The sequence below is a fragment of the Tinamus guttatus genome, unplaced genomic scaffold, assembly GCF_059628265.1.
Source record: "Tinamus guttatus ecotype Peru unplaced genomic scaffold, ASM5962826v1 Tinamus_guttatus_pri_ptg001602l, whole genome shotgun sequence".
Lineage (NCBI taxonomy): Eukaryota > Metazoa > Chordata > Aves > Tinamiformes > Tinamidae > Tinamus > Tinamus guttatus.
In genome coordinates this window covers 2,278,620-2,298,564 of record NW_028290136.1, presented here as the reverse complement: position 1 = coordinate 2,298,564, position 19,945 = coordinate 2,278,620, and the positions used below count along the sequence as shown (strand labels likewise).

At 36.3% G+C, this 19,945-nt stretch overlaps 1 protein-coding gene across 1 annotated transcript in view; it reads right to left on the bottom strand.

Moving 5' to 3' along the window:
- Positions 1–19,945, bottom strand: part of LOC104580975 (ATP-binding cassette sub-family C member 1) — a 31,280-nt gene extending 11,335 nt beyond the window's left edge. Inside the window, exons 1-18 of the mRNA XM_088539330.1 lie at positions 19,892–19,945; positions 17,978–18,039; positions 16,410–16,551; positions 15,521–15,678; positions 14,505–14,682; positions 12,874–13,128; positions 11,621–11,686; positions 10,861–10,998; positions 9,123–9,269; positions 8,319–8,403; positions 8,137–8,203; positions 6,548–6,674; positions 5,332–5,508; positions 4,670–4,837; positions 3,508–3,694; positions 2,568–2,637; positions 1,704–1,764; positions 457–676 (exon numbers count right to left, since the gene is read on the bottom strand). Of these exons, the coding sequence (XP_088395456.1) occupies positions 457–676; positions 1,704–1,764; positions 2,568–2,637; positions 3,508–3,694; positions 4,670–4,837; positions 5,332–5,508; positions 6,548–6,674; positions 8,137–8,203; positions 8,319–8,403; positions 9,123–9,269; positions 10,861–10,998; positions 11,621–11,686; positions 12,874–13,128; positions 14,505–14,682; positions 15,521–15,678; positions 16,410–16,551; positions 17,978–18,039; positions 19,892–19,945 (2,362 nt within the window). The remainder of the gene's footprint in view (positions 1–456; positions 677–1,703; positions 1,765–2,567; positions 2,638–3,507; positions 3,695–4,669; positions 4,838–5,331; positions 5,509–6,547; positions 6,675–8,136; positions 8,204–8,318; positions 8,404–9,122; positions 9,270–10,860; positions 10,999–11,620; positions 11,687–12,873; positions 13,129–14,504; positions 14,683–15,520; positions 15,679–16,409; positions 16,552–17,977; positions 18,040–19,891) is intronic.

Here is a 19,945-nt window from a genome sequence, read left to right as displayed (position 1 = left end):
ATGATTCACTGGGGATGGGAAGGAGAAGGAGCTCGTTTCTGTCCCTGTCTTCCACCATAGTGACCAGTCCAGTAGTTTTACTTCATACTTTTGCTTTACAAACTCTTGTTTTACAACTGCTCATATTTGTATTTTGGTGGCACATCTTACTAGTTCATAAGCATGTCTTTCCTGCTTTTCCATGTCCCTCAAGCTAACATGCTACTAGACACCAACAGTGATGTCCTCCCCAACCAAGATAGCAACTTCATTAGATTAGTTGTGGATGTTCAAGGAAGGCCCATAAAAACTATATGGCATATTTTTTCTACATTGCCGAGTGTCCCTTCTGACCCTCTGCCAGGTTAAACAACTATACTTTGCAATACATAATTCTGTTTTTGAAACAACCAGCATTATTTCTTTGGCAACGAATATCCAAATGAAGAGAAATTAGTCACAGATACTCATCCTTACCTTGTATGAAGCCCAAAAGACTATAGATACCAAGTTTATAATTTCGCAACTGCTTCCATTCTGTGAAATCATTAACTTTTGCTGTTTCTGAAGTCCAGGTGCTAAGCCACAGATTTTGCCCAATAGCTAGTGCATTCTGACCTAAATAAGCAGCTATGGTTAGCCACACCCATCGCCAGTCAAAGGCTTGTAGGTATTTCAAAACAACTGCCATTTTCACCTAAAATATATAAAAAAGAACACAAAGTGTTACTCTTTAAAAATCGTTACCATTGCCGATGGCAAGTATAGATTACACAATACGAATTGCATACATTACATGCCTCATGAATAAGAATAAATCTGAATCTATATATGTAAACTATAAGTACATCAAAAAAAAATAGAGCGAGCAGTTTGTTTGAAGCAAATATTATTCTATTCATTAATAGCTAGGAAATTTAGAATGGCTGTTCTGGGCTACCGGAGCCAAGAGAATTCGTGACAGCAGGAAAATTCTCATCTTTGGTGTAGTCGCAAACTAATGGGGAGAAACTCAGCTAAACAAGCTGAAAGGTAAGAATTGATAGCACCAGAATTCTTGGACTTCACTACAGGGTCTGTGAGAAAACGCTAGCTGGCACAGACTCTTCAGTCTCCCTTCAGCTAATTCAGTTTCTTCAAGTGTCCGTCCCTATCCTCTTGCTGGAAACTAATTACTGTTTTCTTCCTGCTCCTAATTCTAATTTAGATATAGCATCCTGTAAAGTTTTGGCCCTCTCCACATTCCGGTTTACCTGTTCTTTTGCATCTTTCTATCAACTGGCAGATCTTTTTATGGAGACAGAAGTTTATTTTGAATATAAAACAATGCTGCAGCAGTACTATCACATAAAATTTCATGTCTCTGCTCCAGGACATAGGTTTTAAAACTTCCTAGAGGTGAGGCAGACAGAATGTTTTGGGGTTTGTTTGTTTGTTTGTTTTCCTCTAAAGGAGGTAAAAGATTTCTTAAGCTTGGTCTTTCTGAGATATTGAATCAGACTGAACATAGATTTAATATAAAAATTCAGCCTACAGCATACTATCAAAATAAGGAATTTCACATTAAACACCTAAAACCTTGAAAAAATATAAAGACTGATTTAAAAATCTGTAATTAGATATCTGAAAACCTTAACAAGAATTAGGCAAGTACAACTGCAAAATAACATTTTCTTCTACGTAGAAAAAAAAATGCCAAAGCCTTTTCTGTTAGAGATACTTACGCCTCCTGTGGCGACCTTTTCTTTACTCTTTGAGTCTGTTCTCCATTGACCAAATGAAGGACTGCAAGCAAGAATGCCAAATACACTCTTAGATCTTCTTGTGAATCATTATACAAAGAATATATCCATTCATTCCTAAGTAGAACTGCATCCTATAAAATCTTGTGATTTTTTTCTAAGTAAGTCAGCTGTTTGATTTATGCTTTTATAATAACTCTATTGTCAAAAGGCAATACTAAGTATTCTTTTTCATCTCTCATACCTGGTCTGGGCCCAGAAATTGGGTTTAGTATATGACACACGCAATTCTACTACTTCCAGATCAAAGTTTAGATGTCTTGCATTGTCTGAGCTTCTGAGGTCTCTACTACTTTAGAGATCCCCACTGCAGATACACCGTTAGAGATTTACAAAATTGATCTAATTGATCTAAATTGTTTTCCAACTATTTGTCAGATTGGAGGCTGTCTTAAACGATAAATCAATGACACAGAGAAAAACACAGAGCATAAACTACTTATTAATGCAGCAAGAAGTTAAGCTGCTGCATGTAGCGCTCAACATCACTGACTTCAGCTGATCTTTTGAAGTAAAACTCCCTTTCATCCCCACCAATGTGCGAAGAAGCCCATGAACTGGAGCCTCTGAACTCAGGGAGAGTTCAAGGACATTAACTAGGCTCCTTTGGTATAAAATTAAGCCTGAAAATGAGCTCCAGATGCACATGCTGCATCTAACTGCTAATGTGCATTCAGATTTAAACCATACTTACAGAATGGAGGATAACTGTGCACTCTTTGGTATAGATGCTTAGGGTCACTCTAGCATTACCTCAGTTAGGTAATAGCCAAATTTAATACTTACTCTTTATGTTTCAAAAGTTCTCTTTGTGGCAGATTCTTTCCTAGTTGACATTCTTCTTTTTTGGAACTCACTAGAGGAGAAAAAACAAAGAATACAGTACGGGAAGCTAGAAATAGAAAGGGCCAACATGATGAATAGGTATACTTTAATTTATTAATTCTATTAAGCCAGTTCCCTAGTCTTGGGATAGGTACTACACAAGATGGAGAAGGCCCAGACGCTAGAACTTTGATAGCAAGTAAATTTCATGATGTGGAAGAAATTAGTAAGCATAACTTTTAAATTACTTTGAAACAATATAGGTATGAACATACAAAAGGAGTGAGTCAGAATTAAAATTTCTTAAAGATATTGCAAAAGTCATTTCAAAGGAATTCCGCATTTATCTTCACTGGAATAGAAATAACTGTGCTAGCAAAGCAGCCCAGAATCTCTCTGGAACTCTGTTCTTCCTTAGTAAAAGTATTATAATACTCCATAAATATTAACATTACCACATATTTCAAAATATTATTGTGTCATAGCTGGGAAACTTAGCACACGACCTTGCTATTCCTTATGTGTTATAAACAAAAAGGAACCAACATTTTTTCTTCCAGGAATAGGGTAGATTAAAGATTTGTTAACTTAGATGACATTAAAGACAAATATATATTTTCTACATACATTCAGCATGCTGAACATACTGTTGCCTACTTTTATATCAGAACACACCCCATGCTGTTTCTCCTCACTTCCTTTGTCCCCCTTTCCTCTCTTTACTCCCTTCAGACATAACACATGCTTCCTTTCAGGTCAACATCCTATCTTCACTCCTTCAGAAAAACTGCTCTGCATTATCTAGAAATCATTCTATTCAAGGAAGGGGAGAAGGAAATTTTTTGGAAGTTTGAATGAAAAGGAAAACTGCAATGAAAACATAGTGAATAAATTCTCTCACCTTTCCCTAAGGTTGTCTCTTCACTTCTATTCTCTGTAGCAAAAGCTTGAGTAAGCTCAGCAAAGTTACCTCTCTTTGAAATCAATTCTTGGTAAGTCCCCATTTGACTTATCCTGCCTTCTTCCATTACTATTATAAGATCAGCTTGAGGCAAAAGGGTTAAGTTGTGTGTCACCAATACACGAGTCTGAAACACAGAATGTTGCCCATTTTTCCATATAAAAACAAAGCATATATTAGAAGTTGACATTTTAATAGGATAGCTTGAATGACAGATTGTTTTACAATTTTGCCTACTTGGCTATTACAGTTATTACTTTTACTACATTTCTCCTTTAATTGCCGATCCTAATTTCAAATCATTTACTCTTAGAACTCCTTGATGTTGCTTCTATTTATTTCCTCCTTAATGAGCATCTTTTGTCCAGAAATAATTTAAATTAGGAGCTATAGAATCTAATTCTCCCCATTGCAGTCTAATGCATCACATCTAGTTTGATAGTCTCATCATTAATTCTGCTTGGCAGTCTACCATTACTGCTGTTATTTCTGCCATGAAGCAGATATCACCTGCAGAGCAAATACATTAAGAAAAAGGAGAAAGATGAGAGGGCAAGTATTTATCTAAGAAATAACGCATGTGTTTTCCAGTCATAAGCCGGCAGTAGTAACCTGCGTGAATTTATAACACCGAGAGATTTTTTTTTCTCAGGTATCTATCTTACCTTCCTACACTTTTATCTGGGAAAATAGATTCTCTCTTATTCCATTTTCCCTCAAGAACTTCTCTGTTCAATAAAAAAACCACTCTTTGTGTCATCTACTTACTGTACTGAGGCACTGAGAGTGACCACAAATCACGGCAGTCCTTAACATCTACTAGTAAACAGCAAAATCCAAATATTATATGACTCTGTCAGTTTTCCAGGTCACCCCAGCACTCGATATATTTTTTGGGGTCTCTGCTATGTCTCCCTCAAGGAACTCAAAGTTGGCACAATCAGCAATGCTTCTTATTCAGTCTCTTTACTCAGCATATTGGCATCTATATAATGTATCTGTATAACAAGAGTAAAGCCTTTGCAGCAGGACCAAATCTTTCATTGTAGCTGTTCTACCATACAAAGGAGTTCACCCCCAAATTGAAGTCTTCCTACCTTACCTTGCTTTTCAGGAGACCTGATGGCCCAATTAGCTTATCAAAAAGGTGCTTCCCCACATGTACATCTACAGCAGAGAGGGGATCATCCAGAAGATACAAGTCAGCATTGCTGTATACAGCTCTGGCCAGGCTCACTCTCTGCTTCTGCCCTCCACTTATATTGACACCCTAAAAAAAGTCACATTTAAATTCAAAAGGCAACCAGCGTATCACACTCAATCCCTTCACCAGTTTGTTCAGGTAACCAAAGTAAATTTTAGAATAGATATGAAAAAAGAAAGGTAAAAAGTTGGATTTTCAAGTAGTAAGAGTGATGTTTGCCCTTTGATTAACTTACCATTCCAAAATGAACTAATGCAAGTTACTTTTAGAAAGTAAATATTATTTACAGATACAGTAAGCAAAGGAACCTTGGAGAAGAGGACAGGGCTGACTCAGAAAAACAGTCTTTTTTTTTTTTTTTTTTTTTTTTTTTAAGAGCCATGTAAAAAGTAATAGAAGTTCAGAGCTTGAATGCATTAACTCATTAAGTTTAAAGACAGCTAAGCAGCTGTTTGAGCCCTGATAAGTCATCAGTGTCAATTATCATACGGATCAGATATAAAAAAATAAGAGCACATAGGTTAGTTTATTGTATCATTTATGACACTTCAAATTCTCACCCTTTCTCCAATCTCTGTTTGATCTCCACTTGGTAACTGTTCCAAATCTGGGAGTAAAGCACAAGACTCTAAAACCTGCTCATAGTATGGTCTGTTTAGATTTAAGCCAAAGAGAATATTTTCCTGCAAAGTGGCATTTTGAATCCAGGCCTGCTGAGAAACATAAGCCACTGACCCCTAAAAAAAGAGAAGTGGAAACAAATTCTTACTTGTCAGTCTACACATGAAAAAGATACCATTTTAAAATATTTGCTATTCCAGCTTTATCTTAAGTAACTGGTCATCTTTCCCTTCTTATATTAAGCTATATACCCTTTGAAAGGGTATTAATTTTACTACAAATCAATAATGTAGATAAACATGTTGGGCATCAGTCTTCCTTATTAGGTTCTATATAGTTCATCTTTCTGCCATTAATTCCTGTTCTCAGGTCTGGAACACTTTGATGTCGTCCTCTCTCCTCCAACTCTATCAGGAACAGAACAGTGTACTAGATTTGCACAAAAATGAAGATTCCTATTCTAAACATATTTTCAATGCTGTCACTTTTTAATGTTGCTGCATTAATTTATATTATTGTTATAAATTGATATTTATCCCCTTGAGTACTGTGATTTGATTATTTTCACTGCAGTTTGTAAATAGAGTTTTTTTTTTAATCTATAAAAAATAATCAAATCTAATTTGTTTTTGTGATGGCCACTTTCATTGTTCCATGTAACAACAGAAGAGTTAAGCTACAGCATTTCCAGTCGCTGAGACAGCCAGTATCTTAATTCCAACTGCCTAAAGCTCAACCTTTCCCCTCTATTTATATATCTTGCAGTTTCTGTACTTGTAAGCCATTGAGAAAGATAATCATTTTTTACATAGGTTTACTGCTGTTCCAAGTGGGCCAAGTTTGTACAGTTGTTCAAAACCAGCAAACATTGAGTATTTAGGCTCAATATATGACTTAGGATTTTTGCACTGAATTAGAGTAGATTCTAACAAAATAAGAATAACTATGCAATCACTTAGCACCACTACCAAATGACACCATGCTACTTGTTTTCTTCGCAAATTCAAGATTAAGAAGCTGAACACTGAAGCCTAGATTGCTGTAATGTTTCTTTCTACTATCATAAATAGTTGAGCAATATAAATGCACTTCCAAAACTAGATTTCACTTTATTTTGTTATGATGGAAAAACAAAACAAAACAAGACAACCTTACTCGTCTCTGAACGGTTCCTTCCAGTTTCTCCATTTCTCCAAGAACAGCAGAGAGAAAAGATGACTTTCCAGACCCAACCTGTCCCACAACAGCAACTAAAGAGCCTTCCGGAATGCTGACACTCAGGCTGGAAACATTGAGGAAGACAAATGAGTTACCCTCTCTGTAGATACTGCATAAGGTACGGGTTGTGATTAATTTAAGAAAGAAAATTCTATTTTACCCTAACAGCAATCAAAAAATAGCACTTTTAGACACTTGCAGTAGCCTTAAGAATACTTTTATTTGTTTGAAAGTTATGAATTTATGTTTTCATTTGGTCAAACAGAATGAAATGGAAGACAGTTTGACCAGTAAGCAATACTATTCTTCTCAGACATGTGATTTATTTCCGTCTTCCTCTGTTAATTGACTGCTAGACGTCTTATAATGTTAACTGTTAACAGCATCTACTGTAGCCATTAAGGAAGAAATAAAGGGAAAGGAAAAAAATGAGGAAAAAAATAACTGTTGAGTAAATAAGTCTGACTTCCTCCTCCATAGACTACTGTCAAAATTAGCTGTGTTTTCAATATGAACCTATTCAGGGAACAGCTTGTACTCATAAACATTAGCACACAGGCAGAGCCACTTGCTTTATCTGTGTGGATTGACGCATATTCTGATTTGAAGTCTCTACGTCAAGATGGACACAGTTCCTTCAGACTGGAGTCTGGAGCATGAATAAGGTGAAGAAAGAAAACTACAGAGAGACTATACCACACTTCAATGAGGTCTGTATGCGGTGCTGAAGGCGGTTCATACAGGCTATGGTGGCCAAAACTCCGGAACCCAGTGCCACGTTATGGGAAGGAATACCCTACGCTCTGAAGGACCAGGGCAGACCATGTGCTGAGGGATGTGGGTTGGGTGGGCTGTAACCTCTTCAGCTGTTACTTAAGGAAACTTATCAAAATAGGTTCTTCCTGCCGCTCTGGAGCTTGGTCCCTCCCGTTCATTCCCCTAATAACCCCCCAATGTGTTCCGCATTTAGTAGTATAAGCATGGAGCATTTCACACCTAAGAAAATACCTTTTTAGGAAAGGACAAAAAGCACAACAAAGATCGTTTTTCAAGCATGAGATACCATTATGAGATAAGCATTTTTTTTGCTTCTTTCTTCTTTCTAAAGGATGCCACAATCTAAATAGAAGATTAACATTAAGGCTACATGAATTCCAGCAGTGTACTTGTAGGCAACTTAAAATGTTTTCAGTGGGGTCAGTTAGTACAGCAACAGAGAGAGCACCATAGGAAGCAATTCAGGAAAAAAAAAGACGTATATATTACAGTTCTTAAATCTCCCTTGTGCAAACTGGGAAGGTAGGGGAAAGGAAAGAAGCAATGAAGTTGTGGGTTTTTTTTTTCCTTTTTTTTTTTTTTTCTTCCTCTCTGGTTTCTCTTGGACAGACATCCTGATCACATGGACTACTCTGGAAAGAATACCGTATGTTCTTATTGATATATACCGTTATGAACGACTCCAAACAGCATCTCCATAGGCTTCAACTTCTGTAAGGAAGTCATAAAAATAACTAAGAATATCTTACTTTTTTAAGACTGGTGGACCACTTTTATCCCAGTGGAAAGAAGCACCAATAAATCCAACAGCATGATCTGTTGACATAAAGAAAAAAGAGCAGTGACTTGCAAATGCCTTCCCTCAGTTCAGTTTCTTAATCATAAGCTGTATAAACTAATAAGCAATGAAAAATAAACAACTACGGCTTACTTCCACTGTAGTTTGTGTTGACATCTTCAGGATTAAGATCCTTGGCATACAGAAAATCCTCTAAACGCCTCAGAGAAACTTTGGTCTGCAAGATGAACAAATCTATATAGCCCTTGCAACATGTTTATACTATTTGCAATTTTAAATAATATTTTAAAAATTTAAAATAATATGAAAAAACAGATTGTCTTATTTAATAACAAAGGTGTTCAGGTTCTCCAGAGGATCTTCTGTTTGGTAGTTATAAAATAACAGAGAATTCTTGACATATCTAATATTAAAATAAATAGCACATCTTTGAATAGCTGATTCTTCTTAATGACATAATGAGACTGTTTTCAAAAAAATGGTAACAAACACATTTGATTTTTTAAAAGAAACTGTGCATGCTATTTTTAATAAATGAAGTTGAGAGATTTCACTCTGAATTTATGATGACATGTCCATTCCTGTGATATTAAATTCAATGAACATATACTTGCACTAAGTTTTAAGCTATTAGAACTAAATCTTAAGAAAAGTTTTTGGCCTTGCAGCATGTAGACCATAAATGAAATCAGACCAGGCTCCCAGTCAAGGCCAGGCATGATAATGAAGGGCCATTCTGCTTAAAAGGTCCTGGGACATAAACAGCCTTCATGCTTCATGTTGCATGAAGAGACTGTGCAATATCATCTCAATAAAGTATAACTTAAAATAATTGACTTCATCATTCCTGAAAATAGATGAAACATTACACAGAAGATCAAGATCAGGGCAAATTTGAGCCTTTTACTCAGCATTCACAATTCATAACTTGTTTACCTGAGCTACAGCAGAGATGACAGACGGTAAATCAAACAATGGCAGTCGCAGGATGTTAAATAAAGAAATAGATGTAAAAACTTTGGATGCCGTTAAAATATTCTCTTCATCCACATAAAAGAAGACTCCAAATGTAGCCAGTGAGACCTTGTTAGTTCAAAAAATATAAGAGATTTATCTGCAAGCAAAATCACATTATAACTAAAATTTATATCTAGCTGTTACTTTTCTTTGCACTTGAGAATTATGAAATCCTACTTCTGTTCACTTATAAACAGGAACCTTTTGTATCTGCTGCACATGAAGTTTACTGCATGGTTCCATTAGAGTACACTAATACTTTAATTTTAGTAAGCAAAATACGTGGCCAGTTTTTTACCCAGCTACATATACATGAAACCACATAAATAGCTTTCCCATCTCAGGAATAGGTTTTTTTTTTTTTTTTGGAAAACATTGAAACAGGACAATTGAATCATTGAAACAGCCAATTCATTTTTTCTCTCTCTCTCTCTTTATCTTGTTAAACATTGCAGTGACAATGTCCATAAAGTAAAGCTATTTACTACAGTTTTTTAAATTTGTGACTACCTGATTTTTTCTTCCAAAATGTCTGCAAATCACTATCTTCAACTTACTTGGCAAAATAGATTAAGATAATACTTCCTTTCTTTTCCCAGTGTTCCAAAGTTGCCTGATGTATTTATGACCAAATTATTATTGATGGGAATTAAATATATAATACACCAAAAGAGTCCTCTGTTTTTCACTTGAATGCTCTGCAGTCAAGTTCAATAATCCAGATCATTCAGATTGTCTTGGAGTGGCACCCCTGGCCAGCCCTGTGGGCACACACAGTGGCTGAACCCCCTAGGCTTCCTTTCTGTGCACCTCAGAGTGAGTTGGGCTCCTGCACAACCCTTACTCAAGTCTGCAGAATCACCCAGACAAGACTGAAGTTAATTCCCGTCCTGTGGCATCTCTGTTGAGTTTAGGAGCTGGTTGTCTCACTGCACTCAGTTTAATCTCTGTGAGTTGCTCTCATTCACTGTTTCAAAGAGACTTAAGAAGCATGATCCTCCCTCTCACTCTTCCTAATGACTATTGCTCTCCACCTCCCGTATGCTTCAAGTTAAGCACAAACAAGGCGCCAGTTTGTGTGACTGAAGTTAATGGTGGTCATTCATCCCGAAGCACGGTTCCAATTTGATCCATTTACTTTCTGATGGAATTTAATAGAGTGATTTAATTCCATTCTCCAAATTTGGATTGCCTCTCTGATACAATTTCACTGAAACAGATTTGGATGAATTTGGCTCATACTTTTTCTTATTCTATTTCTTATATTAGAGTTTTAGTACATAGAAAGGTGATGCCAAAATTACAAATGGAAAGGACGTTCTCTTAAAATTTCAAAAAGGAGGAGTATAAAGAAGACACTTGATTGTCCATGCAATAGGAAAAGTCAGATTAAAATACTGGAACGAGATTCAGAAGACCTGGATTTACTTCATGACTTTCTAGCAGAGCTCTCTAACCAGTCGGATCCATTGATAATCACTCTATTATCTTTCCTCTCCAGCCATATATTACTATTGGAACCTATGAATTCAGATATATTGTGTCGATAAACCTAATATATTTGATACATCGTGAGGTAATGTTTGTAAAGCATTCACTTCTGAAGCAATAGGTAAACTATCAGTCCTGCATGGATGAATGTTTTCATAAAACAGACCATAAAAGGAATACACGTCAATGTTAGCATGGAGTAAGTCGCCAGATACCCAGATGATTTCAAAACATCTACTTCATGTTCTCTAATGCTCATGACCTTTCTTTGATATGAAGGTTCCCATGCATAAAGTTTGAGAATCTGGAGAAATCAAACAAGAAAGATACTTAAATAAAGCAAAGAAACATTGATCATGCATCAGAAAACAAATTTAAGCACCAAATTTCATTGACAAATATTCTCCAATCCCAAACTGAAAAAAATCTGATGTTTTATAAATCAAATCAAGACTTAAGATAACTCAAAACTAGATTGTTCTTATGGAAAGTATGCTGTAGTCTTCTATGCATTTCAACATGCCCTTACAGATCATAAATGATGAGAGGGGTCTATTTCAAAATAGAAGCAGAAGTAACAAATAAAACTAGTCAATTTTGATGTATTTCCCCTCTGCATGAACATTCCACTGTGATGGTTTTCAGCCATCTATTAACACATTTTATATTCCTGTTAAAAATAAGATGGTTGCAAAACTAGCATATTAGGTTTAATAAGCTTTGTAAATGAAATTAAACCTTTTTTTAAAAATAAATTCTCCATATAAATATATATAAATATAATATATTAAAACATTTTCTTTTTCCCCCTAATTTCTGCTAAAGAATATTCACAAAACCTTAGTTTGATAAATAACATACATTCTATCTTCACAAGGTAACAGAGAAACAAACAAACAAATCATTAGTTGTATCATTTATTTTACCTTTATTCCATGTAACATTTCACTGAGTAGCTTGACTCGTTGATCTGAATACCTCATTTGGCGTTTCTGGTAAAAGACAGTAATACAATAAATATATTTTATGTTATTTGGTCAGGAAGGGAAGGGAAAAAGACCCAACAACAACAACCACACTTCCACTGCAGTTACATAATTTTCAGATAAGCTTGTATTCATATAATTCATTTTATAGGATAAAGAATTATTAAATATGCTGTAATAATCATTTTCTGCCAAAATATCTTAAGGATATCAGCTCTTTGTCCTTTCTTTGTCCTTTCCTTTCTTAACAGGCTTCCATTATGTATTTGAAACACCGTACAAGGATAAAACTATAGATAGATATATGCACATATTCAGGAAGTTAGGAAGAAAGTTCTCTCTGCTACCAATACTACATTGTTACTGAAAGAAAAAAAATTATTCACACTCCTCTGCTATACTCAGGTTCTTCTGCTTTTCAATTTCAAAATAGTAATAAACAGCCTCTTTTAAGTTTTGAATCCTATTCAAATAATACAACAAATGTTGTATTTTGGATAGATTTTATTATACTTAGTAAATCTCCTCTATCTTTCTGCTCTTCACAGCACAGATCTAACTTTTGCACCTGCAAAAGAGCTGCGGGCTTTTGGTGCCATATATCTGAACCATCACAGCTTTATAAAAGAAGCTCTAAATATCCAGAGTCTTCACTGCATGTAGTGCTACCAAAGGCAGAATAATTGTCAATGATGAATGTGGACAATGCAGGTCTAAGAGAACTGTTGCATGAAAGAAGCAGAAAGGACAGAGCACATGTAGCTCCCCACTTCTGAGGAAATTGCCTAAGCTCCAGAGAATGTGGTAACTTTCAGTGAGCTGTTTAGCCTGGATAATAGAGGTGAAAGAGGCCTCCCAAATCCTGTATTTGATAGAATTACTGTTGTAACATATTCAAACGTAATTATTTTCTAGACTGAGTCATATGATAATTTTTTCTACAGAAATATTCTTTTAGTATAATGAGAATGTAGGTATCCAATCTCAGTACAAGTTTCGCTTAAGTATTTTTTACTGCAGTTACGCTTCCCTCTTCAATGAAAAACAGCCTTGGCTTAGAGTTGCTTATTGTTTTTAATTAAGATGTGCCACAATGATTCTCATATATGTGAAATAAAATAAACAAACAAAAAAATCCTTCCTATACCATGACAATGTAACCTCCCCTTGCTTTGCCTATTTACAGGTCTCACCTTCAGACTTTTTACTTTGGCTGCAATGAGCGCATTTATAGGTATGACTAGAAGCAGCACTGCAACACCCGCTAGGACAGAGGGGCCAAGTTCTTGCCAGAGAAAGATGACAGCCACGAGGATCTGAAAAGGTGCTGACCACAGGAGGTTGAGGTTCACAGCCAGCTCCATGAGCTGCTGAGCATCCGCAGACATCAGGTTAACGATTTCCCCAGTTGTATAGCTGCGACGTGAGGAACTCGCTAAAGTTAAGGCCTGCGACCAGAAATGATACAGGGCAGAAGTCACAGAATGCAGCAATTTTGATGGGTTTCAGGAACTGCTGTCTTTAGGTGCTCAGGAGGAACTAAAAAAGGACAACAAATAGTAAAGCTGAACTCACTGAACCAGACTTACAATTCTTGATACACAGGCCCCCATAGTGCAAGCAAAGCCCTGAAAGCCTCAGCTCTGGGCTAGCCTGGAAGCTCCCAGTGCACAAGGGGAATGGCAGGTTTCCCAGAAAGTGCTCGAAGAGCTGCACGGCGCAGCAGGCAGACACTGAAAGGCCCAGCGTATGGAGTAGACACAGTCAGACATACACACGCACACACAGAGTTCATCTCTTTCTCTTCCCTCCCAGTCGGTGCCTGGCATTTTTCCACTGTGCCAACTGCGACTCCTGCAGCCACTTGGGCAGAGCTGCAGCATCACACTTCTTCATCCCAAATGGCAAATACAGCCTGATCTGCTGGTCACTGACTGACTGTTCAGGGTGAGGAACGAACTGTAGTCACCCCAACAGGAGCCTTGTACTACTGCCCTGTTCCCTCCCTTCCCAACACACTTTGCAATGGAACTTGGAAGAAGGAATTCCTCTTCCTCATGCATCATAACTGAGAAGTGCAATCTCATGTACTACTTCAGAAAACACACAAGAGAGCTGTACCATCCTTGCCTCATTCCTAACAAAGCACACTAAAGGTGCAGCACAAAGGAACTAGCTTCACCTCATATAGTATATATTAACACCATAGTAAATGTCTAAATGTATTGCAGCTCAAACACAATTACTTTTATTACTGCGCTATTAGTGCCTGCATCCCATGCAGTAAATGTACAGTTCTGCAGCACTTAATAAAGCGAGAAAAAAAGAATCTAACTTACTGAATATCTAAACTAACTGAAAATCTGTTTCACTAAAATAGGGGAGAAATTTTTCATTCTCCACAGGGGAAAATTTGGCCAATTTTACCATCTTCTATTCATTACTATTATACAGAAAGACAGTGATCATCTGCATGATTCCTTTTATCCAGACATCCAGCCTATAAAGTTTTCCAAGCTCATTGAATAAATTTGGGGAAGTCAGGCCTAGTCACAATAGGAAGATTCCAGTTTCTTCATGTATTCCTAGTATTCTTTCTGTACAGATACCTGACCAAAGTATCTGACTGCAGAATTAGAACAGAAGCACTGCTGAAATTCCAAATTATTCCAAATCATCCAAACAAGGTCAATCTGTTAGCCAGTAATCAGCAGTCTAAAACATCTTGGTTTTTTGAACATGCTGATAAATCTAGTGCTTTTTTAAAGTTGAGGGTTTATTTTGTTGGCTGATTTGAAGGGAAAGGAGGAGAATACATAATTACCTTTTTGTATATCAGGCCAACAACTGCAGTCTTGATTTTGATTGCAGTAAGCATGTTGTGACGCTGGTATAACTGATGGATGAGAGTTTGAGATAGAACCACAAAAAAAAGGGCAATAGCATAGCCATAACCCCTCCTGTGTGAACCAGGGTGACTTTCACTCAGTGCTATCAGTGCTCTGGAAATGAAACAAAATAAATGTTAAAATCTTGTTAAAACATACATATATATAGAGAGATATTTCTAGTTAGAGATGCCACATCTACCTACTATACCGGGGAGAGAAAGAGGTAAGAGGGCAAGAAAGAATCTGGAAGAAAATTCTTACTTTTGTGCTAGTAATAGATTTTCTTAAATAGCTAAAAATTCTCTTCCTAAAGTGTGTGTGGGGGGATCTTTAGGGGTATTCCTAGAGATTTTATTGTTAACAGTTTTGTAACCAAGCACAGTAGAAGATTACTCTGATAACTGGTATAGTATGGTGGTTAACAGTAATTATGTTTATTAGCTATTGTAAACACATTTGTATTTGAGAAATGCTTAACACCTCCTTGGCAACAATGATTTATAAAAATCAATTCCATCCCATGCATGGTACCAGCAATATAACAACACAGTCACTGAGGCTTTCCATTAACTGATGAAGCTACAGATATTATTGTATATTTAAGGGCTTTGTTGAAAAACAGAGATGAAAAGAACTCACAAAAAAGCAGGGAAGATAAATATCTTTGCATTGCATTTGTTTTTATATTTTGTTTCACATTTAAGTATATTAAATACTTAAGTATAATACCGTGAAGTGGAACTCCTACTGCTTTTGCCTCAGTCCTTTGGCTAAGAAAGTTCTTTTTCTTTGAGCTTTCCTTCAGTAATGAAGATGAATCACATAGAGATGACTATTGTAAAACTATCTTGGCAAAATTCTTAAGCTTGGCTTTGGCATTGGCAATCTTTTACCATTATTTTTCTGTTACTCTTTGAAAATATAGTAAAGCACATCATAAAAAACTTACTTCATTATCTGCGGACCCATGAAAGCCAGAATATCGGCTGTAGCTTTCAGAAAGGCAACTTTAATCATCAAAAATTTAAATGTTTGCCACAGTGGGGAAACCAAAGATGGTTTAGAGGAACTTGTTTTCCTAAACAGCATTCTTTTCATGCAAGATGCCTGTGAAATTACAAAAATATGTACAGAAATAAGAGAAGAAATTATGTTCTCTCTCCCTATACACAGAAATAAAAATTGATTAGTGTCCATCTATAACAAACATTGCCCTTGCAATCCAAAAAAAACTTAATTTCCCACACTGGAAATGGAATAAAAGCTTTTATGTAAGAAATAAAGCGGAGTTACTAAAGAAATGCTGGAAAGCCAAACTCTACAAGAGTCTCTTGAACTCTTCTTGAACTACAATCTTTTACAGGTTAGTTAAGCCCTCTTTGCCATGACCTTCCTAACATTATGGAGCTCACAGTGCACTTTAACAAATAAACACAACAAATAAAAAATAAATAACTGTAACTGAAATTTCAAGGATTTACTTAGAAATCAGACAGGAAAACTCAAGCAAAAAAAAAATCTTATTATAGTTTTTGGTTGAATCTTGTTTTCCCAATAAAGTCTTAAACTTACTATTCTAATATGCTTTGTGTTCATATGCAACCTGTGGTCCCAGATGCTCCCAAAACAATGTTTAATTTAATCAATTAAGAAATAATTTAATCTAAACAATTTAAATAAAAATACAGCCACAACAGAATGATTACAATACTGATTGGCTTTTATAACTCATAAAATGTGGGCTGTTGAATAAACAACTAGTTTTGAGAAATCTTCTCCAAAATCTAGACTCCTTAAATTTAGGAAAGAATTATGCCTGTTGTCAGAATTATCACTACCTTTAATCCAGTGGTTGATTTTTTCATTTCCTTCCTCCATTGCTTTTCAAACTTAGGACACACACTGTATGGCGAGTCACTTTCATTCAGTTCAAACAGGTCATCTCTCTCTAATGGCTTCTTATAGCCTATTGATATTAGCCTAAAAGAAAGCAATTAATTCAGACAGAATAAAATACAACACACAAAAGCAGAAATTCTAACTCAAAAAGTTAATGATATCATGTATAGTATACAAATGAACTCTATACTCAACCTTATCTATGTAATTCTATAAAAGGCTGCAGATTAAATAGGGGTACCTAGGTATAGTCAGCATACTGAAATTCACTTGAAGTAAGAAGACCCTGAACAGAAAATTCTGAGGAAACCTTGCACCTGGGAGTCTGTCCACATTTCTTTGTAGGAAAATATTGTATTTCTTTTGATTTCTGTTCAACTCAATTCCAAAAACCCACTGCTGCCTCAAATCACCTCAAGGCTAAGGAAAGAGGATATAGGTTATTATATAATTATATAATATTATATAATAACTGCTTGCATTTAGAGTGCAAGCAGTTAAGGAAAGTATATATTTAACAATTCATTATCTTTATTTGCTTGTGACTGGAAAGAGCGTACATTTGACATTTTAGATGAACACTGTAAAATAAAGAAAATAAACAAATAAATGCAATATAAAAGTGCTGCACTCAGCATACTGCCAAATCTCTGCAGAAAAACTGAAAAATTATATTTATGCTCTATCAATGTATGAAACTAGTAAAATCATATCTTCCTTGAAACTGACAGAGAACTTGAACATCAGTAGGGCCACAGTTTTAGCAGAAACTCTGAATGCTTGAATAATCCTACTGTTTTGCCTCAGTTTACTAATAGTAAATAGTAAATAATATTTTCAGTTTTTCACTAAAATTAATTATATTGAATACCTGAATTGAAGAACTACTACAAGAAGTAAGAAGTAGTTCTAATACTCTTAAGCACTTTTTTTTCCCCTCATTTTTGGATTTTTGAATTGTTCAGTATATGTGTCTGATTGAAAAGCAGCAAGAATGAGTAATGGTCAGGAGACAAAAAAATGAAGTTGTTTGAAACACCATTGTGTTTTGAAACACTCATTAGTGAGGGAAGCTGCCTAACTTGATGCAGTCGAACCTTCAGTTCCTATTTTTGGGTGGAAAAAATTCCCAAGAAGCAGAAGGACTTTAGCAGTGCTTGCGAACAGGTTATCTACAGTAACAAGAACATATGGCCTGTCATAAAGGGAGGAGATCAAGCATTAAATCAGCTACTTGGAAAATGCCTTAGATTCCCTAATGAATATTTGTTGCTGCAGATCTAGAAAATTGCTATATAACACCTACGGCTCTATATGGGGACAATAATCTTACTTATAAACATAGATAATAAATAAAAAGGATAGCCTAATTTGGCTACAGGAAGTAAACAGCAATTGCAGGCTCAGACTCTAGATCAGGTCTGAAGGAAGGTATGGAATGTAGGTGTGTGCTCTGTAATTCAGTGAACATCTGTGAACATTAGCAAACAGTTTATTAAATTCTCACCTGCTAAACCAGGAATACGTTAGTTTACTAAAGACAAAAACATCTTCTTCAGGGCTGTGTTTCTGTTAAAAACAAATGAAAAATATCAAAGCTACTAGAAAGACTTACAAAAAGTCTTTTACAGGAAATATAGTTCTTGGGAGCTATTTAATTCTGAGCTATAATAATGAGTTATTAGTGGAAATAAAAATGAAAAAAAAATAGATATTATGTTACATATATTTATTTTAGTTACAATTTTACTCAGCATTTTAAACTGCAGAATTACCGGAATATTTTTTCACAGCAGTATTTACCATCCTTTTCTTCACACTGGCCCCACCAGACTGTCTCCTCCTCCTGCCCTTTTCTGCCCTTTCCTCCTCCTTCCTTGCTGGTATCCAGTCCAACCCAATGTCTGTGCTCATGCAACTCTTCTCATTACCTGCTCTATCAATAGGCTCTTTCTCTCTAACACAAGGTATGAAGCACAAGAGGAACCTACAGCAGGTACCAGACTTAATAAAAGAGCCTATGTCTCTCTCTCTAAGAGAATATAAACCACCACCTTAGCTTGACTTTACACTGTATGCACATACTTTAGAGTACGATAACACAAACAGTAAATTATACACAATATAAGCAAACCTTCCTTAAAAGCCTGACAGTAATTTTTTTTTCTCTCATTACTTACTGGAGAACCTAGCTACTGGGAGAACAGCAAACTCCCTTGGTAATTTAAGATACGAAGGACTACTAATGTGTAAAGTACATATAAAGGGTAGAGGAATATGAAGACTGTGTCATTGCCAATTCATACATTGTCAGTGGAGATAAGTGTAAGAGAGGAAAACAAATATGAACTCTCCCACACTTGCTGGGGAATTTGTATCCACGCCCAACACCTCAGCACACCCAAGGAGGAATTTCTGTGGCTCAGAAACTCAGTATCACCCTGAAATCATTTCTAACCTAAGTGTTTAAGAAAGACACTTACAGACCTGTGCTGTAGGTGGCATAAAAACCCACCTGTCAAAAAATATGGTATTGGTGCGCTCAGACCCTGTATATTTTCAGAAATAAATTAAATACATACACATACACACACACACACAAGGTTGTCTCTGTACCAAAAAGCACACCTTGCTGTGCATTTCATGGAAAAACTTAACCTTTGATATCAGTTTTATGTGTCTGTCATTGTACATTACTAAGTGTTAAATCCATACACAGTTATAGTCTTTTTAACTATTAACTTTTACCAATGGAAAACAATAGAAGTGTGGGCATGGCCATCTAGTGGCTTTGGTCAAGGCTTGCTCCCATTTCTGCCATTAGAAAAGTGTGAACTTCCTTAGAAAACAAAAAGGGGGTGGCTTGGGCAAGAAGAAAAGGGAGATGCATTGAACAAAACTCTGGTCTTAAAAATATTCTCTCCTGCCTATAAATTCAAAGTCTGTATCCCAGGACATACCTGCAACACATAACATTTCTTCTTAAGCACATTTTGACAAAAAAAAAAAAAATCTTCGGGAAATCCAATTGAAAGTAGGCACTCCCTCACTGTCTGACAGCTTTCTGATGGAAAATTTTGTTTTCCTGTAGCAGCTATATGGGTCCTTGACAGCCTGAGCACACTTATAGCAAGCAATTTATGGGATGCTATGACCATATTTATTTAGACAGGAACCCACGCTGGTCTGGATTTGTTGACAGTGACACTCCAGGTGCCAGCAGGCCCTGCCACATCCAGCCCTATCAAACCTCGTCCCACCAGCTCCTCTCCACCTCTCCCAGTCCTTGACAGGCGCGAGCATCCCAGTAACCCTGACCATGCAGTGAAATAACACCTGAATCCCTTACAACGAGGCTGCATGCAATGTAATATAACGAAACCATCCCCGCGGCGCCCCCGGGCCCCGCCACGCAGGTCACCTCCTGGCCCAGGCGCTCGTGCAGGCGGCGCCGTGTCCCGCGGGAGGCGCCCAT